The sequence below is a fragment of the Aspergillus viridinutans genome (genome assembly GCF_018404265.1).
Source record: "Aspergillus viridinutans IFM 47045 DNA, scaffold_4, whole genome shotgun sequence".
Classification (NCBI taxonomy): Eukaryota; Fungi; Ascomycota; class Eurotiomycetes; order Eurotiales; family Aspergillaceae; genus Aspergillus; species Aspergillus viridinutans.
The window spans coordinates 570,473-591,667 of NW_025091220.1; the positions used below are offsets into that span (position 1 = coordinate 570,473).

The following is a 21,195-nucleotide window of genomic DNA, read 5'->3' on the forward strand; positions in this document are numbered from 1 at the left end:
GCATCCTATTCCTTTCTTCTTTTCTTGTCTGTCAACGGAGGCTGGATCATGCTTCTCTTATGCCTCCGCCGGGGCAGTCTTAATCCTTTTGCTGTCCTTTCTTGATTGATGATTCTGGTACGGAGTAGTTTTGTACTAATAGTCGCTCATTCTGCAGTCGTTGATGATATACCAACCACCAGGTCAAGGACTCCAGAGACCATGATAACCACTGGCCTCTGACACACTCTCTTTTATCGCCTTGAGCTCAGTTCCAAGCCATTGTGGCAATGTCATTCATTCAATTCTCTGCCAATATGAAATCTTTCCTATATTCCAGTCCATATAGGCCAAGCAGGCCGTCGCAGCGGGGGAAAATCGATGTGAGACCTGATGTCTGCAGTACATCGCGACACCACCAGTCCGGCAATCCGAAATTTCCCTCTCGATTTTCGACCTTGGTCACACTTCTGATGGTACTGCTTGTGTCGTCGCTGGTTTCTGCGTCCGCGATTCCAGATGTCTCTCACCCACTAGCTCACGGCATGTTCCTATCGCGAACCGAGGTGACTCTGAGCAGAGAGAGCGTAACCGGCGATCATCTAGATAGTCACCATGTGCGAGAAGGACAATCCGGATACAGCATAACCTGGGTCATCGAGAGCAGTCTAACCGACGAGGCAGCCACGCTACCCATCCTCGTCGCCCCCGAGGAGGACACAGATGAGCTCACTTCATCGCACCTGCACGCTCGCTCAGACGCCAGCACCGACTCGCTGCCGACAGCCTTCGACACCAGTCTCTCCAACAACTTCACAGCCGAGAGCTGCCCCAAGTTCTTCAACGACTTCCTCTCCAACTCGACCGTCACCTCCTGCTACCCCATCTCGCTCCTCCTCCAAGACTCCACCTCCTTCTTCCACACCCTCACCTCCGCAACCGCCACCTCGCACGTCCTCGACCTCTCCTGCGCCGCCTCCGTCGACACCTGCACATCCATCTTCAACCGCCTCGCAACCAACCTCCTCAAAGACGACGCCTGCGGCAAAGACTACAAGCTCGGGAACCCGCTCGTCGCAAACGCCTACACAGGCTTCATCACCTACGAGCCCGTCCACCGCGCTTCCTGCCTCAAGAACCCCGCCACAAACGACTACTGCTTTGTCGACGCAGCCACCAACGCCTCCTCCCCGCAGGATCTCGACACCTACTCCATCCCCGCCGGGTACCCCACCGACGAAGCACCCTGGCCCACCTGCAACAAGTGCCTGCAAGCCAGCCTGGATATTTTCAGTCACTGGGCGCAGGTCGACGGCCAGCCGCTCACAACGTCCTATCTCCCCTCTGCGATGGCGCTGAACCGGCACTGTGGCGATAATTTCGCGAATGTGAATATCACGGTTGGCAAAAAAGAGGAAACGACCTCGGGGGCTTGGAGGCTGGCGGCGGTTGATTGGCGGTTCGTCGGGTGGACGGTGGCTCTGAGTCTTGGGATGTCGGTGCTGTGATTCATCGTTCTGACGCCTGTCACATTCCTTGTATACTTCTCTCTCCCCTTGGATATATGGTGTCTGTCGTTTATTTGCTATTCTTCAGGTCATGGTTGTATGGATAACGACAGCGAGTGTGGATTTGGCATGCTTCCTACTTCCTTTGTTTATCTTACTCTCATATTTATATAGATTTAATGTAATTATAACACGTACATTTGTGCGTCAACGAAATTGATTGTTGGAATCAAGGAATAAGGTCATCATTATGCTGCATAGTATTCCAAGTATCGACACTGAATTGAATAACTTCATCAAATATCATACCGCCATGTCATTGCATGCCATATCGCCTGGAACAATACACATGAGGTGTAATCCAATCCACCTCTGCACCCACATGAAAGAAAAAAATGAAAATGATATCCAAGAATTGTATGATCAAATAGATATATCCACTGTCGTTATATGTAATATAGACGAGAACATTGTAGTGGTGTTGTCAGGATGTTTAGGTAATTTCAGCTTCGCCTCGAGGCATTGCCAGTGGCAATTCCGATGAGGGACTGCGGCGCCCCGAGACTCGGCCCCGTCCCTGATATAGGGCTTTGCGCTGCATCCCTCTCCCGTCGGACTCGGAAGTATGCCAGTTTATTGAAGCGGCTGAGTTGAGCCCAGAAGTGTCGGCCGGCGGGGTGAGCAGCTATTCGATCTAGAAGATCGGCAGTTGCTTCACGAACAGATTGATCAGGGTGAAATAGGCCCATGCTGATGTAGAACAGACCGGCTTGGCTTTCTGGCGTCACCGTCAGAAGCTGGCATATACCTGCATAGTCCTGAACAGCATGGGAAAAGGCAAGGTAGATCGCTCCGGCGTCGGCATGAGACAGCCGCAACGTGCGCAGCCGGTCATGGTGATGGTGCAGGTCAGGTTTCTGGATTGGTCTCGCGGGGTAGTACATGGCCGCGATGTCCTGTATAAACGAGTAGTAGGACCGCGTCGTGCGCCAGCCTTCGATTCGCGACACAGAAGCGATCAATTCTCGCTGCTTCGTTGTCTCGTCGGACCACACATAGCCATGGCCACGTAGTGTTGTGGGGTCTAGGGGGTCGGCTTGTACACCACTCGGGCTCTCCGGAGATAGCTCCTCGTTAGGCCCGATGATGTAGAGATTCGACGCCCCGTACACAGTCTCCTCGAACGCAGCCGCGACGCGCGTGAATTTGGTAATGTATGCGCGCCATTTCGCACGGATCGCATTCTCCCCGTAGCGGTTAGTGATGCTCCGTTGGACGTCTTCCATGAAGGCGTTGTCACCGGTGGGGTCCGGATGGGCGCTCGGCGTGTGGTTTTGGAGGAAAGAGCTCTGCTGAAAGTACTGTAGACCCTCCGTAATCGGGGCGGGCTCAATGTGGCTGCTAATTTTCATTCTGCCGGTGGGAAGATCGCACAAGAGGTCCCACCATTCGGGGTGATTTGCGAAGGTGGGATTCGTTACTCCAGCGATAAAGCCAGGAACTTTCAGCAGATCATCGATCTTCGTCAAGTCGGTATAGGGAAAGGCATGCCTCGTGAAGCCACGTAAGATACCACCTGATGCAAGAGCGCAGGCGGCCAGAACTGCCTCTGCTACTTCCCCCGAGGGCCGATTGTGGCCCAAGAAGACCACCCGTTTCTGGGTGAGCATGGCGTTGACAAGGACGATGATCGGGTGCGTATAGGAACCATTGGTGGTCAAGTGCGGGTGAAGCGGAAAGGGCTGAGGTGCTGTGGCATGAACAGTAGAGAACGTCTGGATGAGCTTGATGAGAGAAAAGTCTCCCACAATTTCGGGCCATATAACTGTTGGCACTTTGACAGGAATCGGGATGTCATTGTAAATGACTCGCGATTCGAACTCGTGGGTGTCGCGGGGAAGCGCATATCGAGGGGCCGGCTTTTTGGGTGATGGCGGGGTCTCTTGAACAGGCTCTCCCTCCTCGATCAGTCGCTGCTGGATCATCTGCTCGAATTTTTCGATAAACATATCCTTCGCATTACTCGCCTGTAAAATCTGTCGTTCCAGGAGCGAAAGCTTGGGCATCAATGACAGATCCATCTCGTTGACGGCGTTATACAGCGTAGCAAGAGTCTCGGGGTACGGCGACTTGAAATAGTCCTCCAGCGCCAATAATAGTAAGGGCTATGATGCCAATGGTATGAGCACATGTTCATCTCAACTGAAGCTAGGGGTGAAATCACCTTGTAGATATGAAGAAATGAATGGCGCGTACAGATTGCCATAGCCTTGACGACCGCCCCTCTGCAGATTGATTTAGCTGAGTGATTTACGAGCCTGTAGAGCAGGAGAACGAACCGTCTGACTGTGTTATCTTGCTTTGTATTCACAAGATTAAGCACATACATCAATGGTGGCCCCTCGCCACCATCGTCTTCCTCGTCGCTACTCTCTTCTGTGAGAGCATCGGTATCTTCGTCCTGGCTATTGTCGTCCGTTTCGTCGTCTGGGTTCTGCTCTGCCTTTGCCCTTTTCCGCCGTTTTTTCTTCGCCGTTGTTGAATCCTCATCCTCTCCCTCCGCACTGGTGTCCTTGTGCAAGAAAAAGATGGTCCAGTCTTGGCTCCGTACATGCGTCTGGTCAGGGAGCATCAATTCCGCGAGCATGCTCTCATCTCCGCTAATGGGCGCTGGATACTGATGTTCCATGATCGGACCCCGGTCAATGTGGAAGGACGCGACGAGGATGTACTCGACATGGCGCTCCAATGAGTCTAAAGGATATTGTGACTTGCATCGTCGGGGTCTCGAGGCACGAGGGGCAGCGAGAGGATCTCCGGAGGGCCGACGCACAGATCTGGAGCTGCTGGGAGATCTGTTCTTGACGACCGAGGGGGATGGAGACAATCGGGGCAAGCCATTGGATTTCGAGGGGTTCGACACGGAAGGAAATGGATGCGCAGCATCGTCAGACGGTCGGTAGGGAAGAGTGGTGGTCATTTTCGGTAGTGAGGGAGAAGAGCAATCGAAGGATAAGAGATACGGGGGAGGACTGCTCCTAGCAGAGAAATGGGTATAATCACCGCATATCTCGCATCAATGGACATTAAAGAGTCCTGAGTAAGTAGAATGCCATGGCCAATGTGCTAGTTAGTCAGTTTGTGACCGATCGGAAGCTTAGTCGATTGTCGTTCGTCCGTTCATTTTCAGGGGTTTCACTCGCTCAGTTGACCTGAAGGGGAAAAGGGGACGCCTCAACCCATCAAACCAAACCACCACGTACCAACCATCTCCACAGCGGGGAAAGTCGACGGGAAGCAGAGCCAGAACCAGATCAATCCCATCATGAGATCGCAACAATACGCCGTTGGGCCCTTGCATGACAGGAAATTATTCTAAGACTACTGCAACCACACCGGGTGTGATTCGCGAATAGACCATGCAGGTACATTGATCCGATGTGTGTTTTATGACTCCAATCTCCCACTGTCTAGTACCACAAAACGACCCATTTCTACCCTCAGCACACGGCTATGTTCGCAAGCCGAGAATGTGATCTTTTGGCAGATTTTACAGACTGGGAAATCATTCATTAAGATCGCTTTACTGAAAGATGATCGCCAACGTGGTTATGGACAGGGAATGAACCGCATCATTTATACGGAGAACTCGCAAAGGGACGAGTATGTGTATCATCTGCGCTTAGAACTACGTAGTTTCAATGAATATCCAATCAATTCTTCCCTCGTGGCAAGCTCCATAGGAGAAATTCAGTTCTTTCGGTTCAGAAGAGCGTACCAGCGTACCAAAAATATTTGCCATCCTAGAAACTGTCCTGTTCGTTGCCGCAGTCAAAAGGCCCTGATTGATGGTGACAGGGCTCTGGAACCAGCTCTATCAGGTAATGCGTCATTTTATTTTGGAGACCAAACGCCTTCGTACCAGTTGTCGAGTTCGCAAACACATTGCGTGGGGTCTTAGATGGACTTGTCAAGCCCTCTCGCCCACTCGAACATACGGCCCGTTTGACTTCGGCAGATTGCGAGAGTAATACATAGCAATATGCAGAATTGCCGAGGAAAGCGAAGTAACTCGACCTGATGATGGCTGTCGATTACTCCTAGTAGACCATTTCACGGTCTCAGGACGAGCGCTATGTTGGACCATACTTTTCCGCCTCTCATCATGCGGGTATCGTCTGATTCATAACCCGGAGGCATTGAGTCGTTGCAGTCGACCTGAGCTGGCCTTTGACTCCTCTTTGGCTATGAAGACCATCCACATGCGAATTTATTCTGTTCCAAGCACAGTTATCGCAGAGCCTGCCTTGAGCATCTCACGACTTCATCCTGTTCATGGACGAAGCAAAAAAGGGACTATCGTAAGGACGTACGAAATTCCTGCGAAACCCAACTCATGGAAACTCTTGTTATCTGTGTCCTTTAAAGCATCAAACTTGAGGATAAAGATCCCCGCAGACCCGCACGTGCCAAGAAGCGGGCCGACTTTATGCCGTCATCCATGCGCTGTTTTGTTTGTTTGTCTGGTCGGATACATGGTTACGGGATCGCCTTGCAGACGCAGATAACTTCAGCATCCAATGCAAACTGAAGGAGTACTACTTGCTTTGCTACTGATTGAAATTCTGAAGTAGAGTCTACAAAGGATACCTAGCATTATTGAAAATCGTCTAGGTCGGAAATTCACAAAGATATCATATCATGGTGTGCTGCTTCCCCTCACCGCAACAGCTGATAGCCAGATCATATCAGGCTGACCAAGACTACTGCAGGGCTCAAATACACCCTTCCGGCCATCGCCCTTATCGTTTGGGTCTCCTCGAGCTTCTCCCTTTCGTCGTCCATCTACACCCAACTCGCCGCCCACACAGATCCGGCCCAGCACACCAGGAACGGCAGGAAGCTCTCCGGGGCGAGGATATACTCCAGTCCAGTCACCAAGCAAGTTAAACCAGACATATACAGTCGCAGACGATGATGGCTCCTCTCCGAAGAGCAGTAGCCCAATCCCACAACCCAAATTCACCAGGGAGTTTCCGTCCTCGCCAACCAAGGGAGCAGACGCCCTCGATGATTCCTCCTCCATCATGGAAGCAAAGACTGCCAGCATGATGGCTGCTTCGAGCGATGCCGCTGCCAAATTGGCTCCGACGCAGTTGAGGGAAATTCGCGAGGCATTTCAAGTCCTTGACAGAGACAACGATGGGTCCGTGAACAAAGACGATGTAGCTGATGTACTTGTGAATATCGGTAGGACCATTGCATTCTCTGTATTTCAAAGAGGTTGCACTAACCCGTGTTATAATTCAGGCCAGGATGCCTCGATAATTTCGCAATTCTTCCCTCCAGGAAGCGACCAGACGATCAATTTCCCTACATTTCTGAATATCTTATCTAGTCTACTTGCGCCTCTTTCTTCTCGCCAGGAACTGATGAATGCCTTGGCTGCTTTTGACGACGATGATAGCGGACAAATTGACGCTGCAGAGCTACGCGATACCCTCTTACACACAGCATCGGAGGATGGGAAGTCACCGCTGACGGAGAAGGATATCAACGAGGTATTGAGTGGATTCACCGGACGCAGAGTGTTTGGTGGGAAAGCCGGGAAACTGTCTGGAGGAGGGAAAAGAGGAGAGGTATTTCGCTATCAGGAGTTTGTTGATAGCGCTATAGGAGGATCAGAAAGTGGGCGCCGTGATCCTGATACCGTCAAAAGATAGAACTTATTAGTCGCTGCGATTTTGGATACGGCGTTTTGGAGAGGCGGCGAGCTTGTGTTTGACATATGAGATGTATACTGTATACTTAATTCTCGGCTCTGGAAGCTGTGCAACGACGTATATTCTCGCTGATTGCATCCAAACAGAAGTATCCTACCTCCCTAAGTTATTCAAGACATCCATTGGTTGCTCCTACACATGAACGTTTCTGTTGGCGGGCCGACGGGGTATTTACGAAGACCCAACATGATCCATCACAACCACGATCTGTTACCTCTTTTTCTTCCTAAGAGATATCTGGAAAATAAATAAAGAAGAAGTTGTCTCCAGGTTGAGACATCAATAATTTATTTGTGGCGCGTCGCGTGTCCCCGCATTCCTCGATCGGGTAAAAGCCCGCCATGCCCAGAGATGCATACTGGGTGCGGATCGTCCGAACTTGCATCTAACTACGTTTCTTATCCCCGGATACACTACTAGATTCTCGGCACTAACAACTGCTTATTTCTTTCTTCTCATCCTTTCTTGGCTGCTGTCCTCGTCGCCAGGAAGATGGTCACTTCGTGCGATCGTTTCAGCAGAGATCGTTTGCGCTAAAACAAAAAACAAACCCCCTGTTCCATAGTCATACAGGACCAGCCATGTCCCATCCAACACAAGCCCAGCTGAATCTAGCCGCTCTTGCGGGCTCTTCTTCGCCCCGGACGATGCGAACTTTGCGGAAGATACAGTCGCATCAGATCCTTTCGTCAAATCCTTCTGTGGTTAGCGGTCCGACATCACGTCTTTCCACTGCGCGGTCGTCCGCCAACGCCGAGGAGCTGGCGCAACAGGCACAATTGGATTCCCCTGTTCGGCTGCGACACCGCCGGGCTAGGTCGAATAGTGACGCCGGCTCTGGTGAGCGACCCATCTTACAGACTCAGAAACGATCGGGGAGGAAGACAGGCTCGGGGTTTGGGATCAAGAGATCTGTCTTGGAGACGCTGCTACGGGATGGGCCGCAGAATGGGGATGTCGAGGATGCACTGAAGGAATTGAGATACCTTGTCTTGTCGACAAGGGTGGAAGCGGATGGTGATGGCATGGTATGTGGATATTTGCAACAGCGCCGTGACCTCTAGGCGGAGGATGATCCTGCCATGCTAACATCTATGTTCTAGTCGACATATCGCGTTTACCTATGGCTCACACTACTCGATATTCCTCCCCTACCAACCGATGAATACCTCTCGCTCATACATCGCGGGCGTTCACCGGCTTATACGAAGATCCGCAACGACACATTCCGCACCTTAGCAACCGACCCCTTGTTCAAGCGACGCGTCACCGAAGCCAGCCTGATCCGACTGCTCAACGCCACAGCATGGAAGATTCACGATGCGAAGGCCAAAAAGCGACCGAAATCGCGCCTATCGACCTCCCGCAGGCGGGAAATGGAACTTTTGATCAACACACCACCGAGCATCGCAGAAGAGGAGCCTACAGACGACCATGCCAACCGCCTCACGGCAACACCCAGCAGCGAAGCCATCACCAGCGAGTCAGCAATCTACGTGCAGGGAATGAACGTTCTCTGTGCGCCCTTTCTCTACGTAGCGCGCAGCGAAGTCGAGGCTTTTGCGCTGTTTCACTATTTCATTACCAGCGAATGCCCAGGGTATATCCGCGGCGCCATGGACGGCGTCCACCGGGGTCTGCGGCTGGTCGATCGATGCCTCGAGATCATCGAGCCGAAGCTCGCCGCCTATCTCTTCTCCAAGGGAATGCAAGCGGAGCTCTACGCCTTCCCATCTGTGTTAACACTGTGCGCCTGCACGCCGCCACTGCCCGAGGTGCTCCACCTGTGGGATTTCCTCTTTGCGTACGGCCCACACCTGAATATTCTATGCATCGTTGCGCAGCTGATCCGGATGAGAGATACCATTCTCGAGAGTCCAAGGTATGTTTTCTTTTCCCGCAATATCAACAAGTCACATCACATTGCTATGCATGGACGAGTCGATTCTGACCAATCACACAGCCCAAACAAGATCCTCCGGTCCTTCCCGCCGCTCGACGCAAAGGAGATCATTGCCCTGACCGTCCTCATTGTCCGGAAGATTCCTGATGCTCTCTATGCGGAGTTGATCGATCATGCTAAATAGGCCTGTTGGTCGTATCGCCCATGTAACGTACCAGGTAACATGTATTATCTACAGCTTGCATATTGGCCTTTCTTTTCTTTTTCACCCCAATTGGGTTATGTTATGTTTTCTTGTGGCTACCCGAGGGCTTCTGCTTGCGCTTGCCATACCACACTGGACGGTTACTGGTATACTGAATGAATAATGAGGCAAGGAAAAGAGACGCAGAGATGCATTGAAATGGAACGGGACGAAATGCATGTATTGTTAGATCAGAATGATTGATGAATGATGACGTTACTGTTAATTAGTCTAGGCAATGAACTTTTGACATTCGCAGATGCGACGTCCACCTCCTCTCCTCTATGTGTTCTCCCTGACCTGACGCCGAGCAACAGTTGCATGATGAATACTTCAAATCGAAAGCAATGATGCAGAAATCAGACCCCACCCAACCCAATTCAACTCAACAAGACAAGGAAAGAAAAGCAAGTATACATACACTCAAACACCCAGATGCTATGCATAAGCAGCAGGGAGGGATAGGATCAAATCGCCAGCGCCGTCTTGCTTCCCAGACCGGACCCATTCACCACAAGCGGCTGGCATCTATCCCTTTCGGTCTCTCTCTCCCTCTCCGGCCCACTGTTCCTATCCACCGTCCTCGGACCCGGCGTAGGGGTCATATCAACCTGATCCGTCGTCTTCTCAGGGGGATTAAGTCTATTCGCGAGATAGTACCCTTCCCGCTCAGCATAACCCTGGCCCGAAGAAAAATACCCACTCCGATCAATCTTCACCCTGATCTTCGCGCCAAGAAAAAATGCCGTGTTGTACAGGGCGATGGCGCGCTTGGCCTCGTCGGCGGAGCGGAGGGTGACGCGCGCGAAGCCCTTGCAGCGGCCTGTGTCTGGGTTCAGGGGCATCTCGCACTGCTCGATGGTGCCTGCGTCTTGGAGGAAGAGGGTCAGGTCGTGGGGGGTGGTTGTCGGGCTGAGGTTCTGGATGAAGATGGTGCGGCGGGGGGTGAAGCGGGGGTTGGTTTGGGGGTGGGTCTGTTCGCTGCTTGGAGGTTTGCGCGGGTAGAAGGTGGTTCTTGGTCGGGGGGTGGTGTTGTTGTTGTTGTTGTTGTTGTTGGTGGTGGTGGTGTTGCTGTTGATGAAAGGATGTTCGGGGTGAGGGTGTAGCGGGGGAATAGGGTATGTGGGGATCATGGCGAAGGCGAGATTGTCGCAGAAGGAGTGGCTCAGGGATGGCGAGTGTGGGATACTCGGTAGTTGGTCGGTGAAGACGGGGACAAAGGGCTGGAGATAGGCAGGAGGAGGAGGAGGAGGGGGCATGGCCATCGGGTTGATGACCTGTGCATACTCTGGGCCCTGGCCCTGGTAAGCTGGGGCCGGGGCTGGAGCCATTGAGACAAGAGGGGTGCTGCTCTCGTTAGCTGGATTACATCGAATATAAAGGAAGGGGGAACGCACTCTGGGGAGATGGGTGAAGGAGGAATGGCCAAGTTCTGCGCGACTCGAGGGGGAGTCGAATAGCCTGCAACGTATGACGGGGGAATCACACAGCTAGGGCTCTTTGTGGGACCGGCAACAGGCCTTGTAGGTGAGCTCGTTCGAGCCAGAGTGACGACGAGACTCTGTCCATCCCATCCGTTGGTGGAGAGTCTATCTGAGCATTCAGTTAGCCGTCAATTCACGGCCATGCTCCGGTCTGACATACGGTATGTACGCCATGCTTCGTCTTCATTCTTCACAATAATTTGCCCCAAACCAGTGGGAAATCCGTGCTGGTCGTCGTATACGACTGCCTGTCGGATATGCAAGGCCGTCTGGCGGACCATGTCCTTGAGCTCTTGCCAGCGGCAGTGGGCTGGGATCTGTTCTCTCAGTAAGGCATGCCATCTGGCTCAGCTGGGGGAGTTTGATCGGTGCTTACACCCTGGAGAAATAGAACGAACTCTTCATCCGATGCTCGAGCTCGAGCTCGTCCTCTGTCGCGTGAAGGCATGATGATTGCTGCTCCGGGTACGGATCTGCGGTAATTGAACGTCCCCGATATCTCTTTCTTCAAATAGGAAAGTCAAGAAGAATTCCTGAATTCAGGTAACCTGCCACTCTATATGCAGCGAATCGCGGACAGTCAGGCTGGGTCACTGCCCGAAAAAGCAACGGTCTGGAACATTGGTGAGAGTCAGCATGGGTGTCTGACGTTCGATACTCAGCCAACAACTAATGAAGGATGAGCTAGGTAACCAGGAACGGTAATTCCTACCTAAAGGCCTGACTGGTCCTTTCACTTCGGGGGTACTGGTGGCAAAGTTGAACCTGATGGGTACCTGATGGCAGAGAACAAATGGGGTTGTGACAGGACACAACGCAAACCCCTGGCCTTTTCGACGATGAAAGAAAGGAATAGATGATTAAGAGGGAGAAAAAGAAGAAAATCAGGTCGTTTTATTCTCTGCAAGTTTCAAGGGAGATGATCGTACCCCGATATGAATCCAATGTTGAGAGAACGGCGATAGTAGTGACAATAGTAGACAGAAAGAGATCTGGCATCAACAGCCACAAGTTCGTCTACTCGTCTAGCGAGGAGTGAAGTTGGTGACTTGCCGATCCGAAGATGGGATGTATCAACTTCTTGTTGGAGGAAATCGAGTCTATCTGTTCTGCACAGAGGAATTAGTGGAGCGGTCCAGAGAGAAGACGATATGTCATGCATCGATCAACTATGACAGATCAGATAGAAGACACGGAGAACCATTCTCGAAACAAAGGAACTCTTTTCCTGAAGGTTTCTTCTGGTCCTAGATAATTTATTTGTTGTAGAAATAGCACCTAAGTTGTCTTACTCCGAATCTGATATGAAACCGAAGATGATCAAGTATGCTGGGAGCGACGCAGTAGTCGCTGTCACTCAGTCACTGTATATCTACGACGAGGACACAGCGCTTAGCGTCTTCAGGTTACACCGCCAGATCTGGAGGAACAGACAAGAATGGCTACTGGTTAGAGAAGACGAGGCGGTCCGTCACCTGCATTTCGTTTGATTGATTCAGTAGGAGATGGTTGAGGATGGGCAGGTATTGTTAACAGGTTTGGGTGCCAGTCCATCTGCTTCGATGAGTATCCCTAGACCCAAGGCGAAGAGATGACGGTGTTGATGCATTTTACAGACGAGAAATCCTTCAGAGATCCAAATCTGTGTGTGCGGGCTCTCCAAAAATAGGCATGGTCACTATAGCCTTGTCAGCCATGACCGAGAACGAATGATGCGTCGAATAAGCATGTATTAATTGGCATTGACAATGAACTGTCTGACCACCGAGGAAATGCTCTCGAGCCATCCCTTGATTCGGTCCAATTCAGTCATTCGGAGAATCCGTCCATCATTCGAGGCCCTTCCGAGATCTGTCAGGGATCACCCTTGGACTGCCTTGGTGCATATGAGCTATCAACCACCGCCTCGCCAGAGTCACCGCTACAATTTCTTCGCTTTTTCCAGTCCGTCATTCGTCCACATCCGACAGGTAAAAGAATGTCGCACAACACACAGAGACGCCTTATACAGACAGAGAAATAAAGAAAGCGGCTCATAGCAGAGCGGGAGTTGAAGGAGAATGGGAAACAGGCCCCCTCCCTCCCCAGGAGAAAAGAACTGACTAAGACTAGGGGGCCTGAAGACGCACAGGATGCAAGTATGTCAATGGCTCAGCTAAGATAACGATGCCTGACTCATCCGGGTCCTGGATTCCAAATCCTGATGTCTTCCGCGAGAGTTTTCATTGACATGGTGGATATTTTAGCTTGCTTGCAACGTTCGACAGTCTGACGGGAATGGAATAGGAACGACTTAACCTTTCAATGACATGAGCTTATTGTCCTTGTCATGATATCATACTTATGATTAAGAAATAAGTTCTCTGCAGATTGTGCCTTGTTCCTGGTGCTCAAACTGCCGCCTTTGAGCCTCTGAGCATGTACAACCCTTTTAGTCATTCAGAGTCTCAAGAGATTGACTACTATCATTTGTGCTGTGCACTAGTAGATAGGAATATGATCTTTAACATTTACATTAAGGCTGCGGAGATCCTCCATATATTACAGTTACTCGTGAACATAAAATACAATAGTTTATGCAGATCGATCAATAAACTCTCCCTGCTGCTGGACCAATATTTCCCTGGATAATTGCTCCACCCCTTGAGATTGGCTGCGAAAATTATTTTGCCAACTCTAGTCACTGAGGGTCTTCCTTCTCGATCCTCTTTATGATAGATAGTTCGCAATGCAACGCGATCTGAAACCACCATTAAGTCAAGACACTATTGATGATCATTATGACAAGTGGACTTCGCATATCGCTGCAAGCGATACTCGCCGCACAATCGAGGCTTTGCAGCTAATCACGATCTGGAAATGGTATGTTCCTGGGATCTTCCAGAAAGTCCTGCTGCTGTTCCCTCGTCATCCACCACAAGAACAATGGAGTGACCCACTCGAACAGCCTGGAAAAGACAGCGCCCATGTCATGAGCGGGCATCCAGCCTCTAACGGCGGCCTGGTGGGCAGCTTCCACTTTCTTTCGCTGAATGTCTTCGAAGAAGCGGAAGCCGGCCTTGGGGTCGTCGATCCCGTACCGCCGGAGTACCTCGGCGAATTTGATCGCATCTTCCAGAGCATGTCCGATGCTCTCGCCTTTTGGAGGCATCTGGTCAGAGTGCGTCAGTATGACACGTTTTCTAGGTGGGATAGAGATATCCTTTACGAACCGCATGGGCAGCGTCTCCCAGAAGTAGCACCCGATCTGTGGTCCATTTCCCGTTAGGAGGGAGAAGGTAGATCGGATAAAACGTCCAGTCCTCCACAGCCTCGATGAATTTCTCAGTGTCAGGAATGGCCGACTGCTGCGTGATTCTCTTCCCTTCCTTGCGGACCATCTCGTGGTCCTTCTCCAGCAACTTCCACCCTTCGCGGGACCCTTGCTCCTCCGTCCGCATCAGCACAACCACGTAGACGAGCTCCCGAGCATGGTCGCAGAAGGTCGTCATCACAGACCCATACCGCGACATTAGCAGCGCTGTATCCTTGAAAAACGGCCTGCCGTTCTCCCCGAGCACAGCCTTCGCCTCAGCAAAACCATACGCCGCCGCAACCCCAGAATACGAGGGCTTCCGGTCCGGCTGCACATGCACCCCTCGGACAGCGGAATGGATCCCATCGCAGCCCAGCACCATATCCCCCACGGCGCTCGTGCCGTCTTCAAAGTAGACACTCACCGCAGTCGCACCGGGGAGCTCCTCAACCCTCACCAGCTTCTTGCCGTACTCGAGCTTCACGGCGGGTAACCGCGCAATCACCCGCAGCATCGCCTGCAGGAGCTCATACCGCATCACCCGCCAGCCCTTGTGCCCGCCGAACCCGATCCCCTCGGGACCAGTATAGTCGATCGCCCCGATCTCCTTGCCCGTCCGCAGTGAGAGAACCTGGATGGCGTCGACCTCGCAGCCGGCCTTCGCCTGCTCTAGCTCGTCCAAGATGCCAAGCATGTCCAGGCAGCGGAGGGCCTTGGGGGTGAGGTTTACCGGCCCACCGAGGGTGCTGGGGACGCTGCGGAGCTCGTAGACTGTGATGGTTAGGGTAGTCTGTGACGGGGGGAGGGCGAGGGCCTTTGAGATGGCGATGGCGGAGGCAAGGCCGCACATGCCACCGCCGATGACGATGATGTGTTTTCCCATTGCGCGTACTCCGTACTCTGTATTCATTCACGCATTCATATTATTTCCGCGCGGTACATGAATCATAACCATGTCAAGGAAACAGGCCTGGCATGTCTTTATACTTTGACCCGAAAAAGCGGTTAGTATCTTGCAGGAATAGGAATGCGAATACGAGGACCAAAGAACGTTGCCACGCCACAGCCGTTTACTCGTCCGTTTGTCTTTGCTGTGGCGCATCATCCCAGTACGAGGAGCTGAACTGCTGAAATCTGTCTGGATAATGTGCACGACAACGTTTCCAAGAATAGATAGATCGCAAGCTTGGTTGAGCTAGTAAACTCTCGATATAATCACCAACGTGGTTCGAACAGCCGATCCAGAGTCGAATCAAACCGTCGTCCGTCATTTGTCTAAATCTCACTCAACTGAAGATGCAGTGCGAACTTGCGACTCGACATGGCTACACCATCCACGGGGTAACTACAGGTTCATAAACCCGTAGAGCTCAGACCCGCTGATCAGCGCCGTTATCCTAATCAGCAATCAATAGCTCAATCTTCACCCCACGGGCCGCCACACGGACTGATGCCGGACCTAAAAGGGGTTCCCTCGTTCCCTCTGCCTGTGTCTTGCCTGGGATTTAAGTAGTATCCTAGGCAGAAGCATGAGTCACTAGGGAAGAAAGACGATAAAACAAGAACGGTAAATGCTCAGACGGCGCGGGGAAAGAATTGCTACTGTGCGACGCAAAAGTTTGAAACACGGGTCACGGGGATCGACAGCAAGGGGGAGGGGTAGCTGGAGATAAGCCCCCTCTGCGGAGTATCCCTCATCTAACTAGGGAGGTAGACTACTCCATACAGACTTACTCTGCAGTTTGGAATGGAATGAGGGGTGCCTGGAGACTCTGCACGGCATGTTGCACGGAGTTTCTACTGTATTTCTCCCCTCGTCCTGATGCCATTCGTTCCCCGCTTGTAATGTGAGGGGCAAGAACTTTGTGCGGACTGCTTGAAGAGGCGCGTTGTTCTGACGGCTGCGGGTCAGCTCCAACCAGGAGTTTGGAATGAGGAGTATCAATTGACACTGAATGATCTTCGGTTCTTGTTTTGCGTGATGATTGGTGCTGTCTCTGAAAGCTGAGGATACACATTATGATAGACATGATGGGCATGGCGCTATTTAGGCTGGGGAACTGATGGATTTATCTACTTGTATGCTTATTGGTGGCTGGTTTCATCACTAGCTAGAGTAACCTTCTTAATGAAACACAGAGGAGAATAAAATGTACAGTAACATGAAGGAAGCCTTCTGGGTATTATGATGACGAAAACATGTCGCTAAGCTCAGACTCAACGAGAGGAAAACTCCAGTAGCCATACAAAGGAAATAGGGATAGTACGCAGGGTACACCGCGATCAATCAGTTCGGTTTCGCTAGAGCGATTCTTTCAATCTATGCCATCGTCTTCACGCTTGTCATGTTTCGGATTGGCTGCATGAGCAGAAGCCGACAAGCTGGAGCCAACACGACTTCGCCGTTGTCTCGATGCCAACACATATGGCATACCATCTTGCGAACCATATCGTCGAAGGGATGTATCGTCGTAGTGCTCCAATAAACGTACAACCAACGCATGACGCAGACAGTGAGTTGAGAGTTGTTCATGCGATGAGACGGGTACTTTGGGGAATCGATCGAAGGGCTGTGGAAAGTCCGCGACTCGATATTATGCAAAGAATCAACCGTCCAGTGTATCCCAATAATATCGTCGAGCGAACGGTGAATAGAGAGAGCATCAGGAGAACCACGTCAAAGCTCTGTTTATGGGTGGGCAGCCAAAGAGTTGTGTTCCTTATGACGGCGACCAGTTTGTTCTTTTCGTACTCCATATCATGTAAATTTCCCGCATTCCACGATCGGTTGTCAGAGACGGACTCAGCGATTGAAGCCGACCATGGATGCACAGCGACTGCAGTAGTATGAATTCATGCCGAACCGAACGACGCCTGGGGTAGATTCGTTTTCGAGGCTCATAGAGCGCTGGCACCTCGAACAACGGACGATATCAAAGCCCATTGAGGTAGGTCCGGAATCGGCGGTTGAGGGCGAGGTAACAGGCTTGGTGCCAGTGGAGGGTTGATGTTGGACTTGGACAGACGGCGCGCTCATTGTCACTATCCAGAAAATCGGAGATGGTAGCAATAACAGGAAGAGTTGGCCAAGATATGCGACCGACTAATTCTGAGAATCAGGCCCAGTTCTTTCGGGGCCCTTGATAAAGTCGAGAAACAGGGAACCAGAGGCAATGCGTGGCAGACAGATGAAGTGGTGGGGAAATCAAGGATAAGCTCCAGTCCAAAGCAGGGTTTGCAGAAGGAATTCACTGAAATATCCGTCGAGTAGAGTCGTGGTCAACTTTGTATTCCAGTGAACCCTTGAGCAAACCTGATCTGCTGGTGATGGGAGAGAAAGGAGGGAGAAAGGCGTGCGATTTCAGGTGTGGATAGATATACAAGACGTTAGTCAGTGGGGGACACTGGGACAGTGGGACAGTCGAAGCCAGGTATCTCCAGGTATAAATTATTATTATTGTTAGCGTACCACCGCCAAGGGGGCCACCCCGTAGATTGCTGTCTAAAGGGTCAGATCGATCCACTCTCCAGTTTTTTTTTGTTCCTTTTTTTTTTTTTTTTTTTTGCCCCTTTGCCTCCCTTTGTTTTCTTCTAGCTTGTACTAGTAGAAGAAGAGGGCGCAAAAAGAATATCGACTATGAAAGAAAGGAGGAGAGTGCCGCAATCGATTCCCAATTGGGTTAATGATATGGTACGGAGTAAAGTGGTTTGGAATGGAAGTTGGCTTCGGTTTCAGACCGGTGGCCACGCAATCAATGAATCCGAACTTTGGAGGTCTGAAGAATTAGTCCTTAATATGGACGGTGATGGTTGCTGTGAGTTGGAATGATGATGTGGATATCAAGGTATGATGATGATGAGCATCATGATGCAGGAAATTGTACCTCTCTATGTAGTACAAAATTCCTGCTCTGTGTGAAGAGTGTGGATGGATGCTGATAAGTACTGGAAATGTGGAGGCCAAACTAGCAGTTTCTAGATTAATACTGACAGTGTTGATGATTCTCTTATGGCATTGAGTTGGTACATCAGGATACATAGCTATCACACCACTCTTGATAGAATCATGCATATTATTATTATTACCATCATATCATCATTATTATTGTCATTAAGTGCTGTGATTGATTAGCCTAACTTAGAGTGCCCTGAAACTTGTTGTCGCATCGCGGAACCAGAGCGTTCGCTGACTGGCGGGTTGCTCTTCGCCAATGAACACGCCCGACCATATACAGTCTACCTAAAGGTACCGTTTAGGTACAGGGATGGCATCGGAACCAATCCCTTTCTGGGATCGTTCCATGCATCTTCATATCTCTTTACAACGGTTATCCTGCAGAACCCCCCAATAGAAATCTCCCATGAACCTCCGAGGCTCGACGGTCATGTCGTCATGGCCTGGCTTGACCAGGTTTATTGATTAAAATCAATTTATTTCCTCAGCCACTTATTCAAAATCGATCTTTCCAGTTCTGACTCCGGCTATTGATATTGGATGATCCGACAAAACTGCAGAGCGCATGAAAAATATCAAATGCCCAAAACGGCCTAGTGACGATAGTCAAACTATTGACTTCTAGTAGTACTACTTGGGACAAGTCCTGAGGCAACGAAGGAGCGCCGAAGATAATAATAATTGTTTTCAAATCTCAATTCTCACATAATATCTTGAACTAAGGCTACGGAGCGGCTACGGAGCGTGGCTGTTTAAAGCTTGTAAGTGGCTCGTTCAAACTTCAGCAGATCCATGAACCTTCGGGGCTGAAAGAATGATGATGTTCCATGGCTCGGACTACCTGAGATATCCATCCAGTACGATTGGTCGAAGGGTGGGAATTATCTTCCATACTTGCAAGCATGACGCCCCAGATATTTTCTTTCTACGCACAGTAGGAGACTCTTGACTCCCGTCGTGATCTATTAATTTGGCTAATTTGGCGTTGTAAGTTCGTATTCGTATGAATTCTAATGGTCTCTTGTACGTACTCGGATATAAATCTCGGCAATACGCAGCAGATACCAGATCACTGCGCTGTTGAGAAAAGCCTAGGGAATTAACTGCGGCTGTGCTGCATTCCTTTGAATCCTTGGGGCTTCAGAGTACCCACCTTGGGCGTTTCAGAATCTCGTCTGACATGAGCTGAATACTCGCTGGAGCGAGCCTGAGTCGCTGTCAGCCTGTCAGTGGCTGATCATTTTCCTCATGAGTCACGGTAGCTACTTCCGAGGCTCATATCGTATTAGTCTGATCCATCTCTTATGTCTCGGAGACTCCATCAATGTGGCTGATCTTGTCCTGTAGATTACCAGTAGTCCAGTACGCTATTCCAGTTGCGGTCACTTCAATGACACAGTCTTTGTCTCCTCCATAACAAGGTTAAGGGAATGTCGAGCTTTCACTCAACTCAGGAAAAGCTTTGCCTTGACCAGCTGTTAGTGAATAAGGTTTCGTTCAGTTACTGGAACTTCAGGTACTTTCTGTATTTTTGATTTAGCATCATTTCACATCGCTTGTCTATTTTGGAGTTAGGACTGCGACCAGCTCTGAAACCAGTTGAACGACAGCGGACCGAGGGGACTAGATATGGAGATGTTCAGAGTCCGAATACGGTCTACGGAGTAGATATTATCAATAATAGTGGTACAGGAGACGGCTCGATTAGGAGCATTGATTTTACAGACTATAGATGAACAGTGCCCCAAGATAACCTAGTCAAGGCTACATATGAGGCAATTTAGGAATGGAATCCCTCTTTTGAGTGATTTTCTCCCATCTAGCCGATTTCCGAGAGATCCATGCTAATAATCGGGCAATCGGACAACGCACAACGCGATTCAATGGGACGGCCTGCCATTACAGCTGGCTCCATAGGGCCAGTAATATCTGCGGTGCCTGATTAGACAGGCCTCTTCGCTCTCATCTTGCGGCATCTCACCAATCCGAGCATGAGACTGTGCCGAGAATCATCCAACTGCCTAACCATCTTGCCCCCGGCGTACACACCATACAGTCGCGTCTCGAACAAATCTTCCCGACTATGAAGTGCGTTGTTTTCACTTGCAGGATGCACGAGCCCAATTCTTCGGTTCTGCCGCTCCTGCGTCTACATCCGCCACCAGATTAACTTGAGGACGGGCCTCTTTCTTAGTATATTCATTTTGAAGTGGTCGAACTTCCAAGTACAGCCAGCACTTTACGGAATATGCCACTGGAGCCGACACTCCACAAATAAGTGTAAGGTTGTCCGGAGTAACTGCGAGATTTCAGTCTGCAGCATCTGCAAGGCGTTGTAATAGTGTAACCTTGAGAAGGTCGTCCCTTTTCCAGCATGGCGGCAATGGAGGGGGGTGAAAATTTTACAGGAGTTTCGATACTTACTGTGGAAGTTCAATACAACACTTGTGTAGACCAATGGCTGGAAACCTTTATGGCTGGATGACGCGTGCCTACGGTCGAGTTCGTGGCAGTCATGCTGCTTGCATAATTATAGGACTCTCCCATATCTGAATCCTGACAAGAGGGGATACAACGCTGCTGTTGTGACATCATCTCACATGTGCTGGTCAAATAGTTGTGTTGATGATGGACAAACTAGCGCGATTCGGGATGACCAACACACTTCTGGGCAGTTAATGGTTATAGATAGGCCGGAGAGACGAGAGAATATTACTATTGAGCCTTGAGAGTGTTTTGCTTGGTCTCCAGCTTCATCCGATCTCATCCTTTCTTATCAACTGGCCAGTTGGTGGAATCATGCCGACGTCATGGAACATTCAGAACTGCTCGCAGCCAACTACCTATCGAGGGTGCTACCTCGAGTCACCCAACCACAGACTCGCATTGAAGCTTCTTCCCCCTTCGATCACAAAACCACCTAGGTAGCACACTACTGTGGGTTCACAGTTCGACTATTTGAAAAGAGAGCCTGCTGCAAGCCGTCTGCTTGATTCGTCCTTGGTGGATAACTCAGGGCCAACTAACTCCCTGTCCCACTACTG

At 50.6% G+C, this 21,195-nt stretch overlaps 6 protein-coding genes across 6 annotated transcripts; 3 read left to right on the forward strand and 3 right to left on the reverse strand.

Moving 5' to 3' along the window:
• Window positions 1–296: 296 nt before the first annotated feature.
• Window positions 297–1,487, forward strand: Aspvir_006214 (uncharacterized protein; the record flags this gene model as incomplete). Its single annotated transcript, XM_043269420.1, has 1 exon — window positions 297–1,487. One exon carries the CDS (start codon window positions 297–299, stop codon window positions 1,485–1,487), a length of 1,191 nt encoding a protein of 396 aa, XP_043125355.1.
• A 503-nt stretch (window positions 1,488–1,990) lies between these two features.
• Window positions 1,991–4,467, reverse strand: Aspvir_006215 (AFI1/MesA family protein; the record flags this gene model as incomplete). Its single annotated transcript, XM_043269421.1, has 3 exons — window positions 1,991–3,652; window positions 3,712–3,772; window positions 3,827–4,467. The coding sequence occupies 3 exons, from the start codon at window positions 4,465–4,467 to the stop codon at window positions 1,991–1,993; spliced, it is 2,364 nt and encodes a 787-aa protein (XP_043125356.1).
• A 1,721-nt stretch (window positions 4,468–6,188) lies between these two features.
• On the forward strand, window positions 6,189–7,210 carry Aspvir_006216 (putative calmodulin; the record flags this gene model as incomplete). Its single annotated transcript, XM_043269422.1, has 3 exons — window positions 6,189–6,191; window positions 6,260–6,737; window positions 6,798–7,210. 3 exons carry the CDS (start codon window positions 6,189–6,191, stop codon window positions 7,208–7,210), a joined length of 894 nt encoding a protein of 297 aa, XP_043125357.1.
• Window positions 7,211–7,851: 641 nt separating this feature from the next.
• Aspvir_006217 (uncharacterized protein) lies at window positions 7,852–9,357 on the forward strand (the record flags this gene model as incomplete). The annotated part of the gene is made up of 3 exons (XM_043269423.1): window positions 7,852–8,298; window positions 8,374–9,152; window positions 9,234–9,357. The coding sequence occupies 3 exons, from the start codon at window positions 7,852–7,854 to the stop codon at window positions 9,355–9,357; spliced, it is 1,350 nt and encodes a 449-aa protein (XP_043125358.1).
• A 527-nt stretch (window positions 9,358–9,884) lies between these two features.
• Aspvir_006218 (uncharacterized protein) lies at window positions 9,885–11,349 on the reverse strand (the record flags this gene model as incomplete). Its single annotated transcript, XM_043269424.1, has 4 exons — window positions 9,885–10,764; window positions 10,815–11,010; window positions 11,062–11,218; window positions 11,278–11,349. The coding sequence occupies 4 exons, from the start codon at window positions 11,347–11,349 to the stop codon at window positions 9,885–9,887; spliced, it is 1,305 nt and encodes a 434-aa protein (XP_043125359.1).
• Window positions 11,350–13,743: 2,394 nt separating this feature from the next.
• On the reverse strand, window positions 13,744–15,079 carry Aspvir_006219 (FAD-dependent oxidoreductase; the record flags this gene model as incomplete). The annotated part of the gene is made up of 2 exons (XM_043269425.1): window positions 13,744–14,052; window positions 14,114–15,079. 2 exons carry the CDS (start codon window positions 15,077–15,079, stop codon window positions 13,744–13,746), a joined length of 1,275 nt encoding a protein of 424 aa, XP_043125360.1.
• Between the last annotated feature and the right edge of the window lie 6,116 nt (window positions 15,080–21,195).